We start from the raw sequence: 25,725 nt of genomic DNA on the forward strand, positions 1-25,725 counted from the left end.
TGAAAATGTGTTGATTTTCACGTTCATATATTAGTATTGACTAATGTTTTCTATGACAGCAATGAATTTGAAAGAGCTTGTGTGTTTATTACACGCTTTCACAATGCTGGGACATCCAAAGCACTAGGCAATTTTTAATTATATAATGTCGAAACTCAACTCAATAGTTATTGGTTCATTACCATTGCATCAGAAATTGTGAATAACTTTCCTTTGCGTCAGGATCTGTACATGTACACTTCCAGCAATTTGACGATGATCAGAATTGGACTTCCCCCATCCCCATTATTTGCAAATCATGTGACCTGAATTGGGCACAGTCCAAATTTCAGTTTTGGTTTTTGGTTTGTTTCTTTTTGGATAAAAATCATACCTCTTATTTCATCCCTCTTTATGTATGAGGATTTGGTTGGTGAATTGTAGCATTTTTCATTGAGTTGTATCAGTGAATGAACAAATTGCACATGCATCACTCCAGAGATCAGATACTGAAATATCACCTGCACATTAGATTAGATTGCTTACAGTGTGAAAACAGGCCCTTTGACCCAACAACTCCACACTGACCCACCGAAGCGCAACCCACCCAGACCCATTCTCCTACATTTACCCCTTCACCTAACACATTATGGGCAATTTAACTTGGCCAATTCACCTAACCTAAAAAATGTGTTGCTGGAAAAGCGCAATAGGTCAGGTAATATCCAAGGAGCAGGAGAACCGACGTTTCGGGCATAAGCCCTTCTTCAGGAATGAGGAAGGTGTGCCAAGCAGGCTAAGATAAAAGGTAGGGAGGATGGGCGTTGGGAATTCACCTAACCTGCACATTTTTGGAATGTGGGAGGAAACCGGACCACCCGGAGGAAACCCACGCAGACACGGGGAGAATGTGCAAACTCAACACAGTCACCTGAGGTGGGAATTGAACCTGGGTCTCTGGCGCTGTGAGGCAGCAGTGCTAACCACTGTGCCACCAGGCTGCCCACCGTGCACATGTCACTCAAGTTTGGAGGAAAGAGTCTATAATTTCACCAGCCCTCTTGAGATATCTTCATATTTGTGTCACTGACGTGTGTTGAAAAGGGTCACTATGCAGAGTATTTACATTAGTGGGCTTTTCCTGCATTATCATGGCCTGGCCCTGGAGTGGGAGAATTGGTGATGCACTTGAGACTTTCTGTGACCTATGGGCATTAAGACCTATGGGCATTCTGTGACCTATGGGCATTAACATGTACCACAAGAACCCAAACACTAGCACGTGGTTCTGGATTGTGGCAGTACCAATGGCCAGGTTAGGTGACTATGGGCATTGGTACTGCCCCAATCCAGAACCACGTGCTAGTGTTTGGGTTCTTGTGGTACATGTTATAACACATACAGGCAGTCCTCTGGTTGCAATTGGGTTCCATTTTAAAAATCCATTTACAAGTTGATTTGTATTCCAGTTAGAACACAATGTAAGACACTATAAAATAGCTTTCATTTATGTACAGGAAATATTTGTATGTCTGATCTTTAAAATTACATCAGGGTATGGGATCACGTTCATAAGTTGGAAGTTTGTAAACAGGTTGATTACTGTGTGGAGTTTAATATTAGAGTCATAGAGTCATAGAGTCATAGAGATGTACAGCATGGAAAGAGACCCTTCGGTCCAACCCGTCCATGTCCGACCAGATATCCCAACCCAATCTAGTCCCACCTGCCAGCACCTGGCCCATATCCCTCCAGCAGTGGCACTCCACTGGTCACAGGCCTCCAGTCTGAAAAACAACCCTCCACTACCACCCTATGTCTTCTACCTTTGAGCCAGTTCTGTATCCAAATGGCTAGTTCTCCTCCCTGTATTCCATGAGATCTAACCTGGCTAATCAGTCTCCCATGGTGAACCTTGTCAAACGCCTTACTGAAGTCTATATAGATCACATCTACTGCTCTGCCCTCATCAATCATCTTTGTTACTTCTTCAAAAAACTCAATCAAGTTTGTGAGACATGATTTCCAACGCACAAAGCCATGTTGACTATCCTGAATCAGTCCTTGCCTTTCTCCTCGTGTCTGCGTGGGTTTCCTCCCACAGTCCAAAAATTGCAGGTCAGGCGAATTGGCCACGTTAAATTGCCCACAGTTTAGGTCCATTAGTCAGGGGTAAATGTAGGGGAATGGGTCTGGGTGGGTTACTCTTTGGAGGGTCAGTGTGAACTTACTGGACTGAAGGGGCTGCCTCTACACTGTAGGGAATCTAATCTAATCTAAATCTGGTTGAGGTGGTGATGGCACAGTGGTAATGTCACTAGGCGAGTCTCCACAGCCATGATCCTGAGGGCATAAGTTCAAATCCCACCAGGGCGAATGCTGTAAAGGGGAAGGAAAGGCTGTTTTGGCACAATGGACCAGAAGACCACTAGGGGTGTTTATAAACGCAAGGCAACAGGTTGATCTAAAACATCTACACTTGAGGGCGCCTGTGCTCTAGAAAGTTTCAGGTAAGGGGGCGGAACAATCGCTTGATGGGGGGGGTGGGGTCTGTAGGGGAAGGGGCGGGGAAATCCGGGAAGGGTCTGTGATCCCAGGGGAGCGGCAAATGTGACGCCATCAGGGGGGCGGGGCTCCCGGGGAAATCTCGCGATACTCTGCTGTCTGCTGGTGCTTATGACCGGCGGTCGCGCACGGCTTCCCTTCAGTTCGTCCTCAGTGCAGGACAACGTCGGCGGAGGGTGAGCCATTTACAGTGCAGTTCGTCCTCAGTGCAGGGCAACAGCGGGCGGGACAGACTGAACTATTCCAATCCAGCCCGGCCCAGTCGCAGACGGCACCGATATCCTGTAGCATTAATCACCGGTAAGGCGCCTCTCTTGTCTGTTCCTTATTCCCTTCCCTTTTTGGAATTTGTTGGCTCCCTGCCTTTCCGCGGCGACTAGGCCCGGTTACCCCGGCGACGCCAGCTGTGCTGCTGGCCCTTTCACAACAGGGAGAGGCTCCCTTTTGCTTGGGGCAGGGGAAGGGAAAGGAGAGAGAGCCTTTTAAACCAACTTTAGCCAATCTCTGATTTGAGGGCTCGGACTTGCAGGAGCCCCCGAGATGGCATTCCTGTGTGGTGCTCCGTGTTCCCTTTGTTCGTAAAGCTGAAATATTCCTCAGCTACTTTTAAAACAAGCTGCCAGTGGAAGTGGTGGAGGCTGGTGCAATTACAACATTTTAAAAGTGCTTCCAAATAAACCTGCTGGACTATAACCTGGTATTGAGATTTTTAACTTTGTCCACCCCAGTCCAATACTGGCTCCTCCACAACATTTAAAAGGTATCTGGATGGGTATGTGAATAGGTAGGGCTCAGAGGGATATGGGCTAAATGCTGGCAAATGAGACGAGATCGATTTAGGGTATCTGGTTGGCATGGACGAGTTGTACCGAAGGGTCTATTTCTGTGTTGTACATCTGAGTGTGACTCTAAATGATCAGCTTTTTGATACCACCACCTTCACTTTATAAAGGAACTGTCACTCTCAGGAATCATGGCGTAGCTGTAGGAAATCTGAAATAAAAGTTGCTTTGTCTTGTTTAAAAAAAAAAATAGGTCAGTGTCTTTCAGAGCCATGTAAAGGTCACAAAAAGAGTTAGGAATTCTCAGCTGGTCAGGTTGCATTTGTGAAGAATGAAGGTGAAAAGTCATGAGCCTGAAATGTTGACTTAGCTCCATTCTCAGCAGATGCTACCTAATCTGAGTATTTTCCAAAGTATTTCTGATTTTTCTCCTTTTTTAGTTGATTTACTTTTTCTGTAAAACTTACTTGCTTTGTGTTTTAAATTAAGCACTGTCACTTTCTTAAATAGCTCAAATTTGTCAAATGTATATCTATGTTTTGAGTACCTTAATGTCAACATGTGCTAATTCAGTTTTTTAAAAAAAACTTTAAAATGCTTTAAAGAATATAATCACCTTTATTTTATTTTTTTGGATGAATGGCCTCATGAACCTGATGTTATGTTTTGCACCTTGCTCACAATGCAAAGATTAAGTAAATTTTACTTGAAATTATGTACCCTCACCTGTGAACTTGTTTATGGGAAAATACATTAATTTGTAGCCTAAGAGATGAGTGTGATTACTAGATGTGTGGAGTACAATTGGGGACATACTTTTTAGAGAAGGTAAACAACACTGTAGTGCAGGCTTTGACTTGGAAAGGAAGTGCTTTGATTGCAAAGCAGGTATTTTCAATAAACACCAGTTTCAGCCCCTAACAATCACTTTTGTCAGTGGCTTTGATTTCCTTGGCCTAAAAGGTTATTGCTCATTGTGGAACATTCATTGTTTTAGTTGAGTTGATGTTTGTTGCCACTTTCAAGCTATTTTTCAGTTTTGAAAATGTAGCAGAAATTTTAATATGAATAAATGTCTCATTCTTGATCACTGAGTTAAAATAGGTTAGGTGCATGTTGGCACAGTTAGTAATGTCAATGTTTCTCTCTTTGATAACGCCGTTTATATTGCTCTGACTTATTACCACTGAAATTTTACAGAGCTATGAATAATAGTCTTGCTGATGTTGCATCATAACATTGTCAATCTACTGTAATAAGATACATTAGTCCAGTCCTATGATGTAACTCTGGCAATTCCACAAGTTAATTGAAGAAGGAAATATATTGCAAAAATATATAACTATCTCTACGTTTCTAAGTTCACAGTTGATTGTGCTGAGTTTTTGAAATGGTGCTAGAAAGCTACTTTAGGTGAAGTCTGAAGTTTGTGCTCTTTATTAGCACATTCCAACTCCTGCCATTAGACAATCTAAACAGACACAGTACACTGTTTCCTCCTTCACATTTGCCACTTGTTTGGCAACAGAACTGTTTAATATCCTGTTGGGAGCATATATTTCTAATACTTAGTTTTTTTTTAAATAAATCTAATATTGAAGGCTCCCATTATGTAACATTCTGAAGATTTGAATTCAACAATAGTCCAGTAAATAGAGATGCTGGGGCCTAAATATTGTGACTAACTTCGAACAATGTTCAATTGATACAAATTCTGAAAGAGTTATCTGAATGTAACCTAAACAATTGCAGGCTATTGTTTATTGGGAGTCTTTTTCAGATATCAAATTCCTGGGAGCAGCTCATTTCTTCTTGAGTTTACTGTAATCTTCTATACAAAAGTTACAAAAATTTGACTTTGTTTTCACTTCTTCTGTTATCGCTTTCAACTTGAGGGATCATTTGAGATGGAGGTGGCTTGACTGAACTTTAGCCTAGTCTTGCTTTTGAGATGACTGCTAATAGAAACGTAAAAGGTGAAAAATGTCTAGAAAATGTGACCTTGGAAATTCTAAGTAGAAAAGTTTTAAGTTTTATTTTGTTCTATCATTGGGATCTATCCATTTAGAATCCCTAGGATCCAAGGAATTTCATGAGTTTGAGGTAGAAATTGAATGGGCTTGAGCTTTCTTTGCAACTGCAAGAGTTTTTTTAAAAATAACCTGGAATATTTCTTCTTAATAAAATAGAACTTGTGTTTATTTACTGTAAATCAGTGGCCTTGGAAATTAAAAGGCTGTGTCTTGCAGCTGGAGACTGGTATGGCTCCACAAAGAACTCATAATTGAGTCCAACTCCTGTTTTATGAACACTTGTGCTCCAATTACTTATTACAAGAAATATTGAGAAATTGATTTGACATTAGGAGTGTCATTTCATTTTCTTGTCACAAAGATTCCAGTTCGTCTCAGCCCAATTTGTACAACAATGAGAAAAATGTTTTTGAAATTTAAAAAAATACTTTTCTTCCACCTCCACTGCATTTTTTAAAAAAAACTCTTGACAGTAGTTGAAAGTATTGATCCCACCCTGTTTTTTTTTGTCAACCTCTTCTCTAATACCCACTTTGGATAGAGCATAATGTTGGTAAGTACAGTTGCAATTCAACTTTGTTAAACTGAACACTTTGGTCTTGCAACTTATAGACTTTCAACTGTGACGCTGTGTAAAGTAATTATCCATGTTGTTTGGAAGTAGACTATTTACAGTGGTGCCTACTTAAGATGTTTTTGTGTTTATAATATTTGTAACATTTCCTGCATTGTGCGTCACCAGTGAATCCTGAATTATTTTCAGCACTTCACTGTTGGCCGCAAGGAAATGAGATCCCTTCTGTTGGTCTCTTAAACGTCAAGAAAATGACTGGATTTGTCATAAATTCTAGTAAAATTTGTCACAGATAATTAAGGCTGGTATTTCATGATGCAAGAGCTCTCCTTTGTTTTAAGACTGGATTTGTTTCCGTAATGCCACTTAACCATGGGTGGCAAGAAGAAACACTTGAGGCTGTAGCATCAAGATCTCCCATTAATACTTGTGTCAAAAGTTTAATTTGTAATTTTCTCATGCTTTTCCTTGGTCTCCCATCTCACTCTTGATTCATTCTTTCTGTATCTGACTTGGAATTCACCATTTCTTCCTCTATCTTTTACATTTAAATATGATACAGCTTTATAATTTGTCTACTGTGGACTCAGATTTTCACCTGATCTAGCAGTGTCATCAATGTGCATTTCCCAAACACTTTTTTTTTTTTTTTTTTTTGTTTTGCTTCCCTAAGCTGAAGAGTGAGGGTGACGAGATCAACTCCTGGGAAATGATAAGAAATGGAAAAAGGGATCTCCATGGCAATGGTTGTAGGGCTTCTGCCTTTGAAAGACCTAGCTCCACTTTAAGTTTCTGTCCCTTGTTATCCCAGTAATTGGAAATAATATCCATGTATCTATTCAATCAAATCCTTCATAGTTTTTTAACTATTCAGTCACTAACCCCACAAACTTCTACACTCAAGGAAAACAAGTCAAGTTTATGTAAATGATGCCTTGATTTAATACTCTTAAATCCCATTATTCTGATCTACGAACAATTAAAAGCCATTCTTTTAACTGAATATAGTGGTTTGGATGATATTATTTTTAGAAAGAAATTGTTAAAATAATAAATTTAATAGATTATGTAATGCACAAATTGAGAACCTCTGCACTTTCCACTCACAAAGCTAAAATGGCCAGACAGCTCAAATTTAAACTGTACCTTGCAATCAAGTTATGTTGCTAGTACTAAAATTAAATTTAGCAAGGTTGTACTGACCTGTTTTGATGTAACTGACTATTTACAATCTATTCTGGTGAAACTGCCACTTTGTTTTGATGTTTATTTATAACAATATCAAATTTTTCATTGCCATGTTTTTTTTTCACCTCCTGGTGTGGATTAGTTGATAGTAGCAGGAGAACTATCTGCTCAAACACTGCCTCTTTAAATTAATTTTTGAACTAATTGCTAGGAAGTTCAAGGGCACTTCTCCACTTGTTTTTTAATTGTGAAGACTACCAAGCTGTATAACCAACATTGGAAGCTTATATGGTGGAGGGCCAATGCTTTTTATTGTTTATATCATACATTTTAAAAATATAGTTGTTTAACTTTGTTTTCTCCAGTGTGAATAAATCAAGTAGCATGCCAGTAAATGGTCTTAATGATCAGATATTTCTGGCAGTGTATTTTGTTTAAGGTACAAAGGCTTCTATTAAAATCTTTCATTGTCTCGGGGCTTGAATAGATGATGAGTATGTCACAACCAGCTGTCTAGTTCTGTAGCCTTATTTCAAAGCTCTTGACTGCAGCCATTTCAGATTATGTCTTGCATGCTGAACTAGGTTTATGTCTTCCAGCCTTTTTGTGAGGGAACAGTTTAGAGTACAGTAAAGATGAGTTTTTTGAGATGTGTGTTTGTTCTGTATCAGCATTACCAATGGAATTGTTCATTCGGGTGAGTTTACATTTGAGAGCTAGTTAGCTTGGTTTTAAGTTGGTATTTTCGCATTTATTGAGTTATGAATATTGTCGTAAGTAGTTGTAAAGTTTTTTTTCTCTCTATAAAATAGAAAACATCAAGATTATTTAATAATGAATCTCACTTAAAAACTGGTTTCCTTCAGCACCAAAAAAATTAGTTTTTCTTAAACTTTCGCAACGTGAAAAGTGGTAATCCAGAAGTAGCATTTTAAAATGTTGCTAACCTTTTATTCATTAGATCAGTCCTTTGGTTAACCTACTCCGATTTTCATGTATAGTGTGTATTTGTATAGAACTATACCTCCCAACCAAGCTTGAGATGAAAATCACTAGGGTAAAGAGCCACATAATGTTTAAAAGAAAATCGCAATGTTGTAGTAAGTGAGCATGCTATTCCCATCATTTAGAAAGCAGCAACTAGAACTTTTGTTTTTCTTCAATATTTCAGAAAAAAACATCAGTTTGAAACTAAACTTCAAGACATTTTTTTGTAGGGAGGGTATGAAGATATTAATTTGTCTACTGAGTTTTAACATGCGTTAAAGGCACTTTTAAAATTATGGAAGGAGCTCATCTGGTAACTCAAAATACAAATGCAACTTGTCGAAAATGTTGTAAAGCAGTAACTTCAAATAATGTTTGATCATGAGCATATGGGGCCCCTGATGAATTATCCTGTGGTTCAATATGATTGTCTCATGTTTCTGTCTTGCTCAGGAGATTGTGTTCCATGCATTTTCTGTGTGAAATGTTTGCTGATTTGGATTCCTGAACTTGTCATTTACTCGTTTGGCAATACCCCTTGCCTTGTAGTTGAAATAGTATGAAGATTTTTTTTCTATTCAGTTTACCATCTTGTTTTAAAGTTAGCCCTCCTTCAAATTTTAATCTTTTTAAAGTAAGATTTCCCTTACAATTTATTTTTAACTGCTTTGTAATGAGCAATCCCTTCTTTCTGTGCCTGGGTTCAAGTCCGCAAGTATTTCTTAAAAATGTAACATCCCAAACTTGTAATTTTAAATTTCTTTTCCTTGTAATGTAATATTTACATCTGGATTACATTTGTGAATCATTATGAAACATTACACTTCAGCCCTCATTTCTTTGAAAAAACAAACCAAGTATGTGTAATCTTTTCAGATGTAAGTAAGAGTCCAAAGTGTTGCAGTTGCACAATGAATCTTCCATAAACATGATGTTTGAGTGTTTTCTGTTCAGGATGAGTTTTTTATTTTTCCTTGACCAAAAACAGAATTTATACTATAGGTCGAATTCTTTACTTTCCTCTAGTTTAAGAACTACAATGGAGACCATTGTCCGTCGCTGTCCATTCCTTTCACGTGTATCCCAGACTTTTCTTCAGAAGGCTGGCAAGTCACTGATCTACTATGCACAACACTGTCCTGTTATGATGATGAAGGCAGGGGCTAAACCTATAACCCGGACTGTAGCCACTTCTGCTGCTCACTGTCAACAGACCAAAGAAACCACCCCGGTGAATGAGAGTAAGGATCTGCTTGTCTTTTTAAGCGTGATAACTTTTTAAAGCTGCTTTGCATATACTTAAAAGCTTTGAAAGGAGTTATTGTTGGAATATGACAAAAGGAACAAAATTATTCCTTTTTTGCTCCAACATTCTTGAGACTTGTCAATCAAATAAATGGGCATAATTGGTTATGAAAATGGTTACAGCAAAACTTGGCCTGCAGTTCACTGAATCATTTGAAGTACTTAAAGTCAATGTTAAAATGTCATTAATTTATCCTTTTTAATTGCCAAGCTGAAATAGCAACCTTTTTTTTTAGTTTAGGTGTAAGAACCCATTTTTAAAAATAGGACTCCGGTGTGACTCCATCCTGAGATTCTGCCTGTAATGGGTATACTATAATAAATTGAATTAATAGAGCTCATTAGTTTAAGAATAAAGTGGTGACAGCTTTGTTCAAATGGGTTCATATGGACAGCGGATGTGGGTAAAATAGCAAAACTATGCAATCCCTCAGTTTGGACTTATGTTTTCAGAGCTGTGTTTTTTTTTATAAATACAATAGTTGTAACCTGTAATCAGCAGTTTCTCGAGTATTTCATTACAATTGTGTAAACTATCAATCATTAGATTTAAAATAGTCCAATTTGATTGAGTTTGTTCAGTTTAACTTAATTTCGAAGCTTTTAAAGCTCCAGACCTTTCTTTAATGGTTTCTGAAGATGTTTTCCTTTTTGATTTCATGTTAAATTTTGTTGTGCTTTTCTGAATGCTTCACAGAACCTACAAGTTTGACTTCAGCCCCAAGTGCCCCAGCTTCTCTGCTTCCCCCTGGACACCCAGTCCCTAATGCTGGACAGACAATTGCTTCCAAATGTCCATTCCTTGCTGGTGAGATGAGCCATGGTAAGAGCTCTGTTGTGCGAAAGGCCAGTGTGGAGTTATCAGAGGATGTGCAACAGATGCATGCTGTGAGGAAAGGTAGGATGATCTAGGTGTTTGATTATAATTTAGTTTGTGTACTTTTAATATTGAAGGCTTGCTGTCGTTTTATATCAGATGTTACAAAGTGCTTTACAGCTGTCATTACATTTTCTTCACATGGCGTCACTGTTTTATGGGTGGATTTGGCAACTAATTTGTCTTGCAAAATTTCATGAGAAGTTGTCACACAGTAACAGGAGACTGTTATTTCGCAATTAATCTGTATGTAAAGTGGCTGCTTGATTTCTAATGATAACTAGTATCCAAGTTCCTGAAGCTACTAAATTGAGTTTTTATGATTTTAAACAACAATTGTATCCTTTTTTTTAAAATGGTATTGACTATGATATCTTCCTAAAGTGGTGTTTGATTATTCTTGACCAGAGTTACCTGTGTCATCGGTCGACTCGACTGTTACCAACATCCAAAAGGCAGATGAACAAAAGGAAGCTGGCCTGCAAAAGAACCTGAATAATGGGGCAAAGCAAAGACCTTCAATTTCTCACCTCATTCAGGATAACATACCAAAATGTGAGTGCACAACAATATAAGATTATGCGAGTATGCCATGAGTAGTACCAATTTTAACATGTTCTTACATTTTGAACAGCCATGGTCATGTTACTTGGTTTTATTTTTAAGTTTTAAAATCCTAACTTTGTATTTCTGCAGCCATTTCAGCTTTTAAATATGATGGATTCTTTGAAAAAAAGATTGATGAGAAGAAGAAAGATCATACTTACCGTGTCTTCAAAACTGTGAATCGCCGTGCTGATGTATTTCCCATGGCAGATGACTATTCTGATTCTGTGAGTGTCAAGAAGGAAGTTTCTGTTTGGTGCAGCAATGATTACCTTGGAATGAGCCGTCACCCACATGTTGTGGGCTCTATCATGTGAGTTCTTGAAATAAAAATCAAACCTGTATTATGCCACAGATCATTTCTTTAGACTTGACCAGCCTCAAATTGTTTTTTAAAAATAGTATTGGTTTCATTCTAGGAATATTTTTCAATGAACTTGAGCCATTCTGCATCTGTTGCAGTTAAATGTTCTTTGAGCTATAATGATCAGGCAATAGATTAGTCTGGCTAAATTATCAGAAGTATGCCATAGTTTTTCATTAGTGTCTTTATCCCTCAAGTTAGTACCCAGATTGACAAAGAAGTAAGAGCTAGTGTTTGACATTGATCCCTTCCTGATCCTTTGTAAACATTTGTGCGTGAATAAAGGTTTGTATGTCAGATGCCCAGTGGTGATAAAGGAGGCATCAAATTGAAAAGGTTTAAACATACTACATTTTCATATAATGCATGTGTCACTGGTCTATTTTCTTTTTCAATAGTTGGATTCTTAAATTTATATCTAGGGACACCCTTCGAAGTCATGGTGCTGGAGCTGGTGGAACCAGAAATATTTCTGGAACCAGCAAGTATCACGTTGATTTAGAAAATGAATTGGCTGATCTCCATGGCAAAGATGCAGCACTACTGTTCTCATCATGCTTTGTGGCAAATGATTCTACCCTCTTTACACTGGCCAAAATGCTTCCAGGTATGAGTTGCTACTTGTTTAGTTTATAAGTCAAACAGTCTACTTTTTAGACAAGATTTCCCATTTACCCCTCTCCCCATTTAGTGGTGCTGATCTTTGTTTTAAGGATGGACCTACCACTCACTCCCTATAATGAGTATTTTTTCTTAATAGAGGGCATTGTAGCTGTTGTCTTTTCTTTACTGTTTTGAGGAGTTGGATATAAACCAAAAGTAGGTCTTAGTTGAAGCTTCCCCTCTTATTAGTTGCATTGCTCTATTAATTCTAGCCTTTGAACTTGGCTGTTAGAGAAGACTGCACCACACTTTTTGGGGAGTGTAAATTCGTACACATCCTCCCTAACAGGATATACTTTCCTTCATCTGCAAATCGTTCCTGCTTCAGAGTTTCTCACCTAATATCTCCACTTGATTACCACAGCCTATGCGACCTAACCTGTTTATGATGCCAGTGTTGCAGTCTCTCCTTGATCATATGCAGTTTTAATCCCTCTCCTCTCTCTTCTCCCAATGACCAGGCTTCCCATTGCTCGGTTGTACTTTTTTTTTCTAAAAGCCAACTAAAGGCAGATCATATCCTGCAATGGCTTACTTTTTATTTGCAACTTTTGCTGACTTAGGAATAAGTCCTCCAGAGAACGGTCCTTTCCTCCTTCAAGCTGTATATTCTGATTTTTGTGCCTTCTTTCTGCATTTGTTCCTCAATGGGGACATCTAGACCCCACCATCTTGAATTCCTCCAGTTTTCTTTTTGATTCCCAACAGTATGGTTCAACAAGTCCACACTGACCATCTGAAGAGTAACCCAGCCAGCCCCATTCCCCTACCCTTCCTTTACCCCTGACTAATACACCTAATATTATGGGCAATTTAGCATGGCCAATTCACCGAACCCTAACATCTCTTGGATGTTGGGAGGAAATCCATGAGCAGACGGAATGTGCAGACTCAACACTGACAGCTTGAGGATGGAATCGGCACTGTAAAGCAGCAGCGCTAACCATTGAGCCATCGTGCTGCCCTTTTGTCTCTTTCTCTCTCTGTGTGTCTGTCAACAAACTTTTTGTTGAAACTTATATTATCCCTTCTGATTTCTTTGCTTTGTCCCTTTTTTTTATTTCTTCTAAATCTTTGGGTTTGAGAAGCCAAAATCTTTGCTTTGCTTTACCTGCAGTTGTCCACTTGTTCATGGAATTTAGAAGCTAAGCCTCTGTAGTGAGTGACTTCCTAGTGTCTGATAGCTGACCAGCTGGTTTAATGCAATGAAGAGATTGTGCTTAAATTTGCCAGTATCTGCAAGAGTTAGGCTGTTGTCACTAGTTTATCTCGAGGAAATGGATGAGAGTCACTTCTAAGTATGGGCGATGAGAACAAGATTGGGTTTTGCTCTGGGCACATTTATAAAGCATGACGATTTGATAAGTAGACTTGCATGTGAGGACTCTTAAGAAGGTAATGGAGGATGGTTCTACAGACTCGAACCAAAAGTCAGCAAGAGAAGAAAATGTGCAAGATGGGAATGTAACAAAGGGAGGGGGGGCAATGTGGATTTTCCTATAAGATTTTTTTATCAAAGCTTTTTGGTTTCCATCAAGAAAATAAATCATTTTTTTGTGAAATTAACATGGTTCAGACAATTTTATATTGTACAGTTAGTCACTATTGATATGATGATCTCTAAGTATTGTGCTTTATAATCTCGCTGATGTCCCAGGTGTTAAATGTGGTTTCTGTTTTACCTTTTCTTAATATGTTTTAGGATGTGAAATCTACTCTGATGCCGGAAACCATGCCTCCATGATACAAGGCATACGAAACAGTGGAGTTCCGAAGTTTATATTTCGTCACAATGACGTCAATCATCTACGAGAGCTATTGAAGAATTCTGACTCGGCTACTCCAAAGATTGTAGCCTTTGAGACAGTCCATTCAATGGATGGTAGGCAGTGCACTCCTAGTTAAATTTAAAACTTTATAGGGGAGGGGACAGTTACCATATTTAGTGTTGTAAAACATTAACCTGCAAAATTTGCCAAGCTAGCATCCTTTGTATTTCCTGATGTCATGCATAATGTAGTTTGGTTAAAGTTGATTTTTCACCTCTTGGAAGGAGTCTGTAATAAAGTGATGATGCAACATATTTGTAATTTTAAGCTTTTGAAAGCATTTCGCTGTAACCTTTTTCAGTTACTGACATCTTAGATAAGCAGTTAACCTTTTTTGGTGTTGGCGTAAAAGTTTTACTTAACTCTTCCTGGAGGAACTACTTGGCATCCTAGTTATAATCCTGATATTCTGCATTAATCAGATTTCTGAATTAAAAATTACTGAACTTAATATTGATGTTGCAAAATGCTAACTATCGCCATTCTAGTAATTCCTTGACTGTTCTATATCTATGATTCGCTATTACGTTTATCAAAACACAATCAAATTTCTCTCCAACACTGAATCACAATGCTGTGGGTCATGAAAAGAATAGATTAGATTACTTAGTGTGGAAATAGGCCCTTTGACCCAACAAGTCCACACCGTCCTGCCGAAGCACAACCCACCCATACCCCTGCATTTACCCCTTACCTAACACTACGGGCAATTTAGCATGGCCAATTTACCTGACCTGCACATCTTTGGACTGTGGGAGGAAACCGGAGCACCCGGAGTAAACCCTCACAGACACTGGCAGAACATGCAAACTCCACACAGTCAGTTGCCTGAGGCGGGAATTGAACCCGGGTCTCTAGCACTGTGAGGCAGCAGTGCTAACCACTATGCCACCGTACCGCCCAATGGTTGCCTCAGGTTTGCTGTAAATCAAGAGCTTCATTGCTCATGAAAATTTGTATCTACAGTATAATGGTAGAGGAATTCCAGAGGGTTGGACCTAGTAGGTATCAGTGAGAGGGTACTGTATAGCACTGCTGAAGAAAACCTTTTTAATTGATGGCAGGATTTGATTGGATTAGCATTGAGGAAGAATAGGCAGAGGAAAATATTTCAATGAAGATCAGGTTATGGAAATGGGAGTGGAATTCTGTGGAAGTGAAAGATAGGACCTTTTTTAATGGAGAGAGATTCAAGTGCCACTATGAATCCGGGCATGTGGAAGAAGACTACTGTCTTGGACAAGGTTGGAGCTCATTAAGAGTGCCAATACTTACTAATAGGATTAGAGGAGTATTTCTTTAAAAATGTGAATAGTGGGATATTCTGTCAAACATTTTAAACTAGAGCATGACTTCTGGCTGATGAAAACTGAATTTATATTCCAAATCATCTGGATTTTTTTTGTTTTAAAATCTAATCTTGGTTCAGGTGACCATGAAACTATTGGTTGTTGTAAACATCTATCTGGTTCACCTGATCTTTTTTGGAAGGGACAACATGCTGGCTTTGCCAGTAATGCTCACATTAATTAATAATTGTCTGGATATTTTGAGGTAACTTGTGAAAACTATCTAATGTAGTTTTTTTCCAGGTAATTTTGAGATTTAAAATGCAGTTGTGAAATATTGAGGAACAAAATAATCTAGAGTGCAAAGGTTTTTTTTAAAATCCTATTTGTTAACTTCTGACAACCCAAGCTTCTCCAGATCATTTGCTGTTATCTTTGAATGCTTAAATGGTCCTCAAAAGAAGAGGTATTGGCAGGATGACTTAAAATTACCAAGTCTTACCCTTCTTTCCCCCTCCCCGAGTTGGTTCTTGAATTATCTACTCTGGAGTAATTTTTTTTGTTTTAGTTCCTTCATACTTGGTATCTGGCTTAATGGTCAGGCATATATGCATTGTGCAGTTCTACCAGCACACTGTCCTTTTTTATGCTTTAAGTATAGGTTCATTACATGGTTGAATTTTTGTACTTGTGAACGAAAGCAGGATAAAGCAAATCTCTCCACCTTCCAAATATCAATAGGTGCGGTCTGTCCTTTGGAGGAGATGTGTAATGTAGCCCATCAATATGGTGCAATAACTTTTGTTGATGAAGTCCATGCTGTTGGCCTTTATGGCTCTAGGGGTGGAGGAATAGGAGATCGAGATGGAGTCATGCATAAAATGGATATAATATCTGGAACACTGGGTGAGTATGTTAATGCATTTTAAAAAAAAGTGTATTTTTTTTGTCTTTGAGCACGGAGTGCATGTGACAGCAAGAGTTATTGGTTAGAGTTTGATATGAAGGTTGTTTTCCTATTATCAACTTGTATGTCCTTTTAATTTTCTTTTTGTATTCTGGGTATCTATCTCTGCATAATACAGCAATTATGTTTTTGATTCTGTAATGTTACAGAAGTTACCACTTTAGGGTTGCCTCATTAGAGGCAAGGAAGAAAATGTTGTAACAAAATATTTCAATAGTAGAAGGTTAAAGAATGGTATAAAGCCATGTTGGGGTGGATATTCAAAGCATTTCTTGAAGATCTGGTTAAGGAAACAGCCATGAAATTTAATTCACCTTTTTGACATTCTTTAGTGAATTTTTTACGATTTTAACGATTTTTTGATGAGTACCCTTGGCAGTGTTTTTAAAGTCTAGTTCAGCATCCTAGTATGTAAGTTTTTGTTTTAAAACTGTTCACTTCAGAATAGCAAAATACATTAGGCCTATTTGGAATCAATTACTTAACTGTTGTTCAGTTGTCATAAGTTGAGGGAAAGGGTATTATAACTGCAGTCACTGTCAACTTCGGCTCTGCATATTTTTCTGTCAAAACAAATCATACCCAAGGATTTTATGGTAATAAAACGCAGTGAGGCAATAATTTAAAACTTCCAAAACTGAAAATAGGAAGTCTCTAAAGCTTTGTTGCAAATGTAAGGTCAACTGAAAATCTTTTTAATTCCTAGGCTCAAATTTTAAAATCTAAACTAAGTAATGTGATATAACTATTTAAATTCATTTGAAGTGCCTTCTAAATTCATGTCAGATTCTTTTTTGTCTCCAGTTACAATATGGTTGCCAAGATGCACAATCTGTTGGATCCTTATTCCTTTTGTGTGGTTTCAAAGATCTGATTTGTCTGTAGGTTTAACAGATATTGTTGTCGAGATTTGCTTGAAGCTTTCTCTACCCTTTTTGTGTATAACATTGTTCTTTGACAGTTGGCTACAATCCAAAAGTAATTTTGCAAGGGTTCACTTGGTCAGTGGCAGGCAAGAGCACACGCCTATGAGTCCTGAGACACTTGTCTTTGGCAGCTGACGGCAATCCATAGAGAACTGTACTCTGATTTTAGGCTTGTGGGGTTAAAAGGTGTGATTTAATCTGCTAGTTTTAATATACATTGGCTATACCTGTGGGTTTGCAAACCTTTTTTTTTGTAAAACTGTGCCCAACCTCTGGTGTCCGCATGATTTCTTGACTCTTGCCTTGTAAAGGAAAAGATAAACACCTCTTCTAAAACTAATAGTAAGTCTTGCTTCATAAAATAACACTACACTGACTGTATGTGCAAAAAGGAAAGTTGAGTTGTGACAATCTCCAACCACTGAAGAATGTTGACTAAGTTAGACATGCATAGATGTCCATGTCTTCTGGAGGATTTTGGATAATTTAAGTTACTTTTCTGAAAGGCGGTGTATGACTTTTTTTTTAGGAAAGTGAAGCTTGGACAGCAGTTCCACTAGGATGATTTTTAGAACATGCTAACAGCATTTGTGGTGTGAAAACCTTAATCAGCTTCCCCCTACTCCCTTCCCAAATAAAAACTGGTACTGCATTATATTTTATCTTGAATGGTGCATTGCCTATATAAATACTGTTTCTTGACTTTTTTTTTTGAAAACTGCGTATCAGTTTGAAGTTTTCATTGTCCACACTTCATGTAAACTAGTAAGGAGCCAAGTAAATAAAATCCATTGAATTAATCAGGTCATTGTGAGAACATCCTGTCCCTCTGAGAGAATTTATTGCCAGCAATCCCTTTCGAACCAAAATCTACCCTCTGAATTGTATTGAAGTTTTGAGAGGTGACGCAAGAGCACTTCATGTTGCTTTTAATTTAGAGCAATTGAATCAGTTTGATCTTTAGTAGTTGAACTAAATGCGCTTACTAGATAATTTTAATGACTTCCTGCCACATTTGATTTTGTATTGAGGTGTGGTGAACTTGGAACCTCCTTTTTTATTCTGAAATAAATGAATTTCCATCCACCAATTGTGTGCAAAATAGAAACAAAGTGCCAACACCATGTCCATGTACCCATTAATGCAATTTTGAGAATTGCTGATTTTTCTTTTATTAAATACGTTCTTTCTGTATTGTGATTTAAAGTACTATCTTTGGATTTTTGATTTATTTATAATTAAGTTGTTACATATACTGTAGTTGTGACCGAGAAGGCGGTTTCATTTCAGAGTGCAAACAAAGCACTTTTTTAGTGAAACGGCCTGCAGCCTTCTCATTCTAAACAGTTGTTTAGAATATGTTCAGAGCTGACGACAGAATGTTTAAAAATTGGAAATAGAAGTTAACAAAAACTATTAGTTGGCTAAATAGTTTAACTAGGTAGGAAATGCAAGTATGAACTGTGGAATAAAGGATTTTTTTTTTTTTGAAGATTATTTTACCACCGAGTATTTTCAGGTTTCGCTATTGCTTTTTCAAATATTGTGTCATTTGTGCAATTTGATTCTCCCACATTTGTGAGAGCATTACCTAAGTTTTGTACATCTTTGTTGAATATGTGGCTGGCTATGATGTAGTGATGCCAACAATGGGAATCCGTTCCCATACTGGCTGCGGTCACCATGGAAATCCTGACTCCTTCCCTTACCTGGGGCATGGTGACTCTCTGGCTAAACTTGCTATGCGTCATCTCTCACTAATGAGAGAGCAACCTACTGTCCTAAGAGTTTTTTGTGACTTTAAGTAAACTTAGATTTGAGTAGAGCTGTAATTAGTACTGAAATAAGGTCTCCGCAGCCTTTGAGTGTCTTTGAAAAGTCAATGCCAAGGTCACCTATTTACGTGTTGAACACAGATTCTGACCATTGGAGGGGATTGAAGGAGATTACATTATTTGTTGGAGTGGGGCATAATTTTCATGTTGAAAATTAAACTGAGGAGCATGTAAATAATTTATAAAAGCAACAAGTATTTGCAAGATTTGATTAGGATCAATCTTTCATTTTTAAAAAAACTTGACTATCCTTATCTTTTGAGCTTAAAAAAGCCCTCCTGAATTTATGCACAGAAGTCCAGCTGAAGTATTCTGCATTGCACTTTCATGTTAGTGACTGATCTAGCAAATCGTTATTGAAAGAAAATAAAGTTTTTGTATTAATTTGGACAAAAGTGGATCTGCAATGGACGTGTTACACTGGGTGGAGGAGGAGGTCAACTATAACCGAATTAGGTATGAATTGGAGAATATGGATTGGAAATGGTAAATCCACATCTGACGTGGAAGTCTTTTTTTTTTAAAGACCAGTTGATTAGAGTGCAAGGCTGGCATTTTCCTGTGAAAATGAATGATCAGAATGACAGGATTTGGGAACCTTGGATGACAGTTGTTTTTTTTTGTCGAAGCTGATAATTTTCTAAGGTCGAGGCAAATAGAAACCAAATTATTTTAAAAATGTAGAGAAATAGGCAGAGGCTCAAACAGTTAGGACTGAAAGGGGCTATGAAATCTCCTTGACCAAAAGAGTAAAGGGGGAACTCGAGGCATTTTATACATGATGAGGACCAAGAATGTAGCTCTGGAAAGAGTAGGCCAACTAAAGGATCTCTTCCCCCTTTTTTCATCTGATCTGTACAACCTTCGTCCTTTTCTCCTTGATGAATATCTTGCATCGGTACTCACCAGAGCAGGACCTGAGGGATGTTGAGGTTGGGGAAAAGTATGGGCATACACACTGGCAGGTTAACATAATGAAGGAGAAAGTATTGAGTATCTTGAAATGCATCACGGTAGACAAATTCCTAGGGCCAGGTGGGAGGTATCCCAGGATATTGTGGGAGGGAGGCAAGGGAGCAAATAGCTGAGGCCTTAACAAACATCTTTGCATCCTCTTTGGCCTCTGGTTCCAGAGCGCTGGAGAATGGCCAGTGTTGCTCCTTTGTATAAGAAGGGAAACAGGTAATTACAGGCAGGTGAGCCTGATATCAGGTGGTAAAACTGTTGAAAAAGCTACTGAGACAGGATTTATTCACATTTGAGTGAATGGACTGGCTTGTGATCAGCAGTATGGGTTTGTGCAAGGAAGATCTTGTCTCAGAGTTGATTTTTGTGGTTTTTCAGATATGGGGGAAATGCTACATGGACTTTAAGGTACATCATGACGGGCTGTTACAGAACATAGTCTCGTGGGATCCAAGGTGTGCTGACTAGATGAATACAGAACTGGCTTAGTCATTAAAAGACAATGGTGAAAGGTTCTTTTTGGAAAAGCGAGCAGTAACTAGTATTGTTTTGAAGAGATCAGTGCTAATCCTTTTCATGTTTGTAATATAAATAAATGATCTGGAAGAAAATGTCGATGGTCTGATTTAGAAAGTTTGCTGATGACACCAAAGTTGGTAGAGTTGCAGAGAGCAAGGAGGATTGTCAAAGGAATACAATGGGATTTAGGTAGCAAATTGAGAAATAGCCAATGGAGTTTAATTTGGACAAATGCGAGATGACTTATTTTGGAAGATCAAATCCAGGTGAGAGTCATACAATAAATGGCAGAGCCCTTAAGAGCATTAATGTACAGAGGGATCTGGATGTACAGGTCCACAGATTCTTGATAGTGGCAACATAGGTGGATAGGGTGGTCAAGAAGGCATACAGCATTCTTGTCACGCTTGGCTGGGGCATCGAATATAAAAGTTGGTACATTGTTAGAACTATACAAAGCTTTAGACCACATTTTGGAATATTGTGTTTTAGTTGCTACATTACCAGAAGGACATGGGTGCTTTGGAGAGGTGCAGTGAAGGTTTACCAGGATGTTGCCTGGTCTGGAGCATTTTAGTTATGAGGAGAGGTTGGATAAACTCTTTACACTAGATTGAGAGGGATTGATACTGTGAATAGTCAGAGGCTTTTTTCCCAGAGTTGTAAGGTCAGCTGCAAGAGGGTACAAGTTAAAGAGGAAATGTTTAGAGAAGTGTGGCAAACATTTTTGTGCGTGGTGGGTTCCTGGAACATGCAGATAGTGGAGGTGATGGAAGTGGAAGAAGGTGCATTAGCAATATTTAAAGCGTATCTTGATGGACATGTGAACAGGAGACAAACTAGGATTTAAAAACCCACATATGAGCAATAAGAAGCGGGCTTAAATAAGGATTAGGAATCCATGCAGGTTTGGGCTGAAGGGTCTGTTCCTATGCTGTATTGTGTGTGTGTGTGTGTGTGTGTATATATTATATATTGTATCAAGCTTCAATTTTATCCTTGTTTTGACTTATTGGTTATTTGACTCAAGTGAATTAATGCTATTTGAATTAAATGTAGCAATCTTTTTCTGCAGGAAAGGCATTCGGTTGTGTTGGCGGCTACATAGCCAGTACTGCATCTCTTATAGATACTGTGCGGTCATATGCTGCTGGCTTCATCTTCACTACCTCATTGCCCCCAATGTTGCTTTCTGGTGCTTTGCAATCTGTCCAATTCCTGAAAAGTGGGGATGGTCGAGCTCTGCGCCGTAGGCACCAGCGCAATGTTAAACACCTGCGTCAGTTACTGATGGATGCTGGTTTACCTGTGGTTCACTGTCCTAGTCACATCATTCCAGTCCGAGTAAGTGTTCATTTAAAATCCTCTGTTTGATATTTTTCTTGGTGTCCCTAGTTTCTTTATTCCATATGCTTCTCTCACCGAGGCATTCCTTCACTATTTATGAAATAAATTCCTGTTTTCTCATTTGAAAACAGCAATTTTGCAGCATGGCTTAAAAAAAAAGCACACTGGTACAGTATTGCATTGATCATTCTACAATAAATGCAAAAGAAAAATTGATTTACATTTACAATTAATTGTTTTTTTCCAAATTTGTCATGTTGCATTTGGCAGAAATTTAAAGGCATGTTAACTTCACTCTCATTTAACAAATTTGTGGTATAATGTGAGAAATTGGATGGGAAATAAGAATTCCCAAAGAAGACTTTGCCCATACAAGTAATGAAATTGACCATAGTGGTGTTGAGCTTGAAGAGTCCACTAAGACATTCCTTGATTCTTATGTATGCTTGCATTTCTAGGTTGCAGATGCAGCTAAAAACACTCAGATCTGTGATGAATTGCTAAGTAGATATAACATTTACGTCCAAGCTATCAATTACCCCACTGTTGCACGTGGTGAGGAACTCTTGCGTATTGCCCCAACCCCACATCACACCCCTGAGATGATGAATAACTTTGTTGGTAAGTAGATAACCTCCTATCAGTGATCAAAGAAATGTAGAGAGAGTAGTGCTGTGTTTAAAATTATTTCAACAAACTAATCATGGTTGTCTGTAGTTTTGAGTGTTTGGAAATGCGTCCCTAGTAATTTGTTTCTCAGGCCACTAGTTCAGCTAAAGTAGGCTTCCAGGAAGTAGTGGCAATCTTTGCGATCTATACCAAACTAGAAAGCTTTGTTCGTTCTTTTGACCAGTCCATAGATGACTGCAGAGCTTTTGTGATTTAAATGGAAGATGGGAAGTCAGTGCCCACAAGTATTACATTACTGGATAATTCAGGAAGCTGCACTAGTCACCTGAGGAAAGGGACTTGTTGGAACATCTGAATTCATTAGTTTAGAAGTGGGAATGCACCAGTTTACACCATAAGAACCTAGTCCAAGCTATTGTGCACTCTTAATGGTTATCTTCCCTTTTCCTTTCCCAACCAAATAACTCTCTTTTGTGACCAGGCTTAACCTGGTAATTCTTCCTGTTAGGCTAATTCTACAACCTTGTTTGAATCTTTGCTAAGTTAGTGTCTAGTTTCTGGACATGAGTTTCCAGCTGCTGCTTTCATCATGAACAATCAAAACAGTACTTTTTCTGCTTTAGGTACAGGACTGGCCACCTCTGTATAAGTTTCTCTTTAGATTCTTGCAGAGTATTCTTTCCATGAGGTTCAGCTAGATGTTAAACCTGATCTCAGTGATATGTTAGTTTTTCCTTCCAAAAAAAATCCCTATGGCAAAGTGAATCTTGTATCCAGGCAGAAATGCACCAGAGCTGCATCTCAATTGACCTGAACATTACATAAGTAGTTTAATGTATAGTGGTATATGGGAAAATGCAGGATTTTGGCTCTAGATAACAGCGCTAATGCCGCCATGATGGGATGAATGGCTTCCATAAATTCCATAAAACTCGTTTATAAAACCCTGCATGCCTAACACCACCCTGAGACCTGGAGAATTAATGTGACTATGGCCAGCACAGATGCTCCTGCCATATTCTGCAGCTATGAACCTCTTTTGTGCCTTCTCCCAGCAAAGCACCCTGGGTCCTGTTAACTTTAAACACCGTACTTATTCTAGCTGCTTGTCAGACAGAATTGAGAATGGTCGGATTAGTTCCTTCATGCCAGCATTTTTACCTTGAGTCTCAGACTATAACAATTTTTATAAATTTCACTTTGTAACAGGCTCTAGGAATAAGCTGATTAAATGTAATTATTTGCCTGCATGCCTAATCTAGTTCAATTCTGTTTTGTGATACGACTATACATTTTAAGTGCAGGAGGTGCTAAAATCCTCATAGCTCAATCGTGTAACTGGGAAGTTGAAGGCAAGGGTTTGAGTGTATTAATAATTTTTTGAATTGATTGTCTATTCTAATGTAAAACTAGACTTTATTAAACTTATTAAATACAGTTGCCCAAATTATCTTAATTTCTTATCCCCTTAACCAGCTCATTCTGTAGTCTAATTTTTTAGTAACATCTTCACTTGTTGATGAGTTAGATTTTAGACATGAAAATCTGACATTTTAACCACTTGTCTTTTGAAAGTCAGTTTATTGTGACTATCTTGGTTTTTTTTCTGGAATAACTCACTAAACTCGAGTGGTCAGCTTGAAATCATTGCAGAAGTTGAATAAGTTGTAATATCTTGTTTTATAAACAGAAAAACTAGTGATAACATGGAAGGATGTTGGATTGGAGTTGAAGACCCATTCCTCAGCTGAATGTAACTTCTGCAGAAGACCTCTACATTTTGAGATGATGTGTGACCGGGAAATATCCTACTTCAATGGAATGAGCAACCTGATATCTGTGAAAGCCTAGATCAATGTGATACAGGACTGTCTTTGTATGAGAACTTAAATTTAGACCATATAATGTATGTTTTTACAAAAATTTACATATTTAATTATACAAGATTATTTCCATAGACTAAAAATACTTAATTAAAAAAGGCAAAACTGTTTTTATAGTCTGTCTCATGTTATTAAAATATAAAAATGGTCTAAATTTTTTTTTCTACTCCTGAAAGTAGAGGGAACAACTGCACATTTTAACCTCCTAAAATGAAGAGTGAAATAAGAGGCCTTTAAAATAACGGGTATATTTGATTACATTTAGGGAGTTTGGGGGTGGAGGGAAATAGAATGTAGAACTTTCCAGTACAGTACAGGCCCTTCGGCCTTCTGTTGCACCGACCTGTGAAACCACTCTGAAGCCCTCTAACCTACACTATTCCATATGTTTATCCAATTCCCATTTAAAAGTCCTTAAAGCTGGCGAGTCTACTACTGTTGCAGACAGGGCATTCCACACCCTTTATTACTGAGTAAAGAACCTACCTCTGACATCTGTCCTATATTTATCACAATGTTTGATAATGGGTCACTTAAAGTCTTTTTTTTAAATTGAATTTATCAAAATCCAGCTGAAAATCCCACATTCTAAGTGGGAATATACATATCTAGCTTCCTTTTACTGTCTGTCGTCCTTGTTTAAATACGTTGATTTGGGTTGGATGCCGGCTAAGTGGTTTGTTCAGAGTAGGCTTAGATCATTTCAGTTGTCACCTGCTGCTATAAGTTCTTCTGTAATCAACAAATATCACATCTTGTCAGGAACAATTCAATCTGTAGAATGGTTCCAGTATTATTGAAAATACTTGCCCAAGCTTTTATCCAACACACATTTGGAGCTTGAACACGATGCAACCTTGAAAATGAGTTGTACAGCCTATCATACCCTATGCTTGTTTTGCTGGTACCAGCCCAAAAGTGAGATTTTTATCTAGATCCAAGATATACATTACTAATTCAGTTTGATATCAAATTAAAATTGTATTGTTGCTCTTTATGAAATAAAAATGGGATAGGAAAGAAGATATAAAATTTAGTAGCACCAAATTGATCATCCTCTCCACTAAAGATCTGAAAGCAAGCTTAGTATCCCAGTGTGTTCCATACTGTTGTTCTTAATGGGCCTAAAGTTGCAAGTGAGACTGTTGCAATGGTTCAGCAGCTGGTGAAAATATTAATGTCTTGTGAAGTTGAGGAATATTTAATTGATTTTCTTTTTGTTGTTGTGAAATGTCTTCCAACACATGCACCTAATTGAGTTTCAGATCCATCCTGTTTCTCCATTGCTTAAAATGTTAATTCATTTTTCAACCAGTGTGTTGCATCAGTTTCATTCCCTGGGTCTGATGTCTGCATAATATTACTCAATCTCTCCATTTCCTCTTAGCTTTAGTAGAATTGATCCCTTGCTTCCCACACAGAGCAAGTACTTTCTATCAACTCAGTGGAGAAACTTCTCCAAATATCTTGATTCGGTTTGCTCAAGTGGCAATGGTTTTATCATATTAGAAGTTGTCTTAACTTGCAGTTTTTCATTCTATGTATCATGTTAGACCAACACGTTTTAATAAAGGTATTCACAGTTCACTGATTTTATCCATTACACTTTTG

The 25,725-nt window shown here is 38.0% G+C and overlaps 1 protein-coding gene across 1 annotated transcript; it reads left to right on the forward strand.

Annotated features, from left to right (window-relative positions):
- The first annotated feature begins 2,686 nt into the window (after positions 1 to 2,686).
- On the forward strand, positions 2,687 to 25,698 carry alas1 (5'-aminolevulinate synthase 1). Its single transcript, XM_043707923.2, has 11 exons — positions 2,687 to 2,844; positions 9,135 to 9,349; positions 10,111 to 10,311; positions 10,699 to 10,845; positions 10,987 to 11,209; positions 11,683 to 11,867; positions 13,626 to 13,805; positions 15,783 to 15,947; positions 21,330 to 21,598; positions 22,060 to 22,222; positions 23,922 to 25,698. Exons 2-11 carry the CDS (start codon positions 9,148 to 9,150, stop codon positions 24,080 to 24,082), a joined length of 1,896 nt encoding a protein of 631 aa, XP_043563858.2. The 5' UTR covers positions 2,687 to 2,844; positions 9,135 to 9,147; the 3' UTR covers positions 24,083 to 25,698.
- The last annotated feature ends 27 nt before the right edge of the window (positions 25,699 to 25,725 follow it).

The sequence above is a fragment of the Chiloscyllium plagiosum genome, unplaced genomic scaffold (assembly GCF_037043375.1).
Source record: "Chiloscyllium plagiosum isolate Xiang-an unplaced genomic scaffold, Cpla_swu_hap1 HiC_scaffold_14, whole genome shotgun sequence".
In the NCBI taxonomy this organism is placed as follows: domain Eukaryota; kingdom Metazoa; phylum Chordata; class Chondrichthyes; order Orectolobiformes; family Hemiscylliidae; genus Chiloscyllium; species Chiloscyllium plagiosum.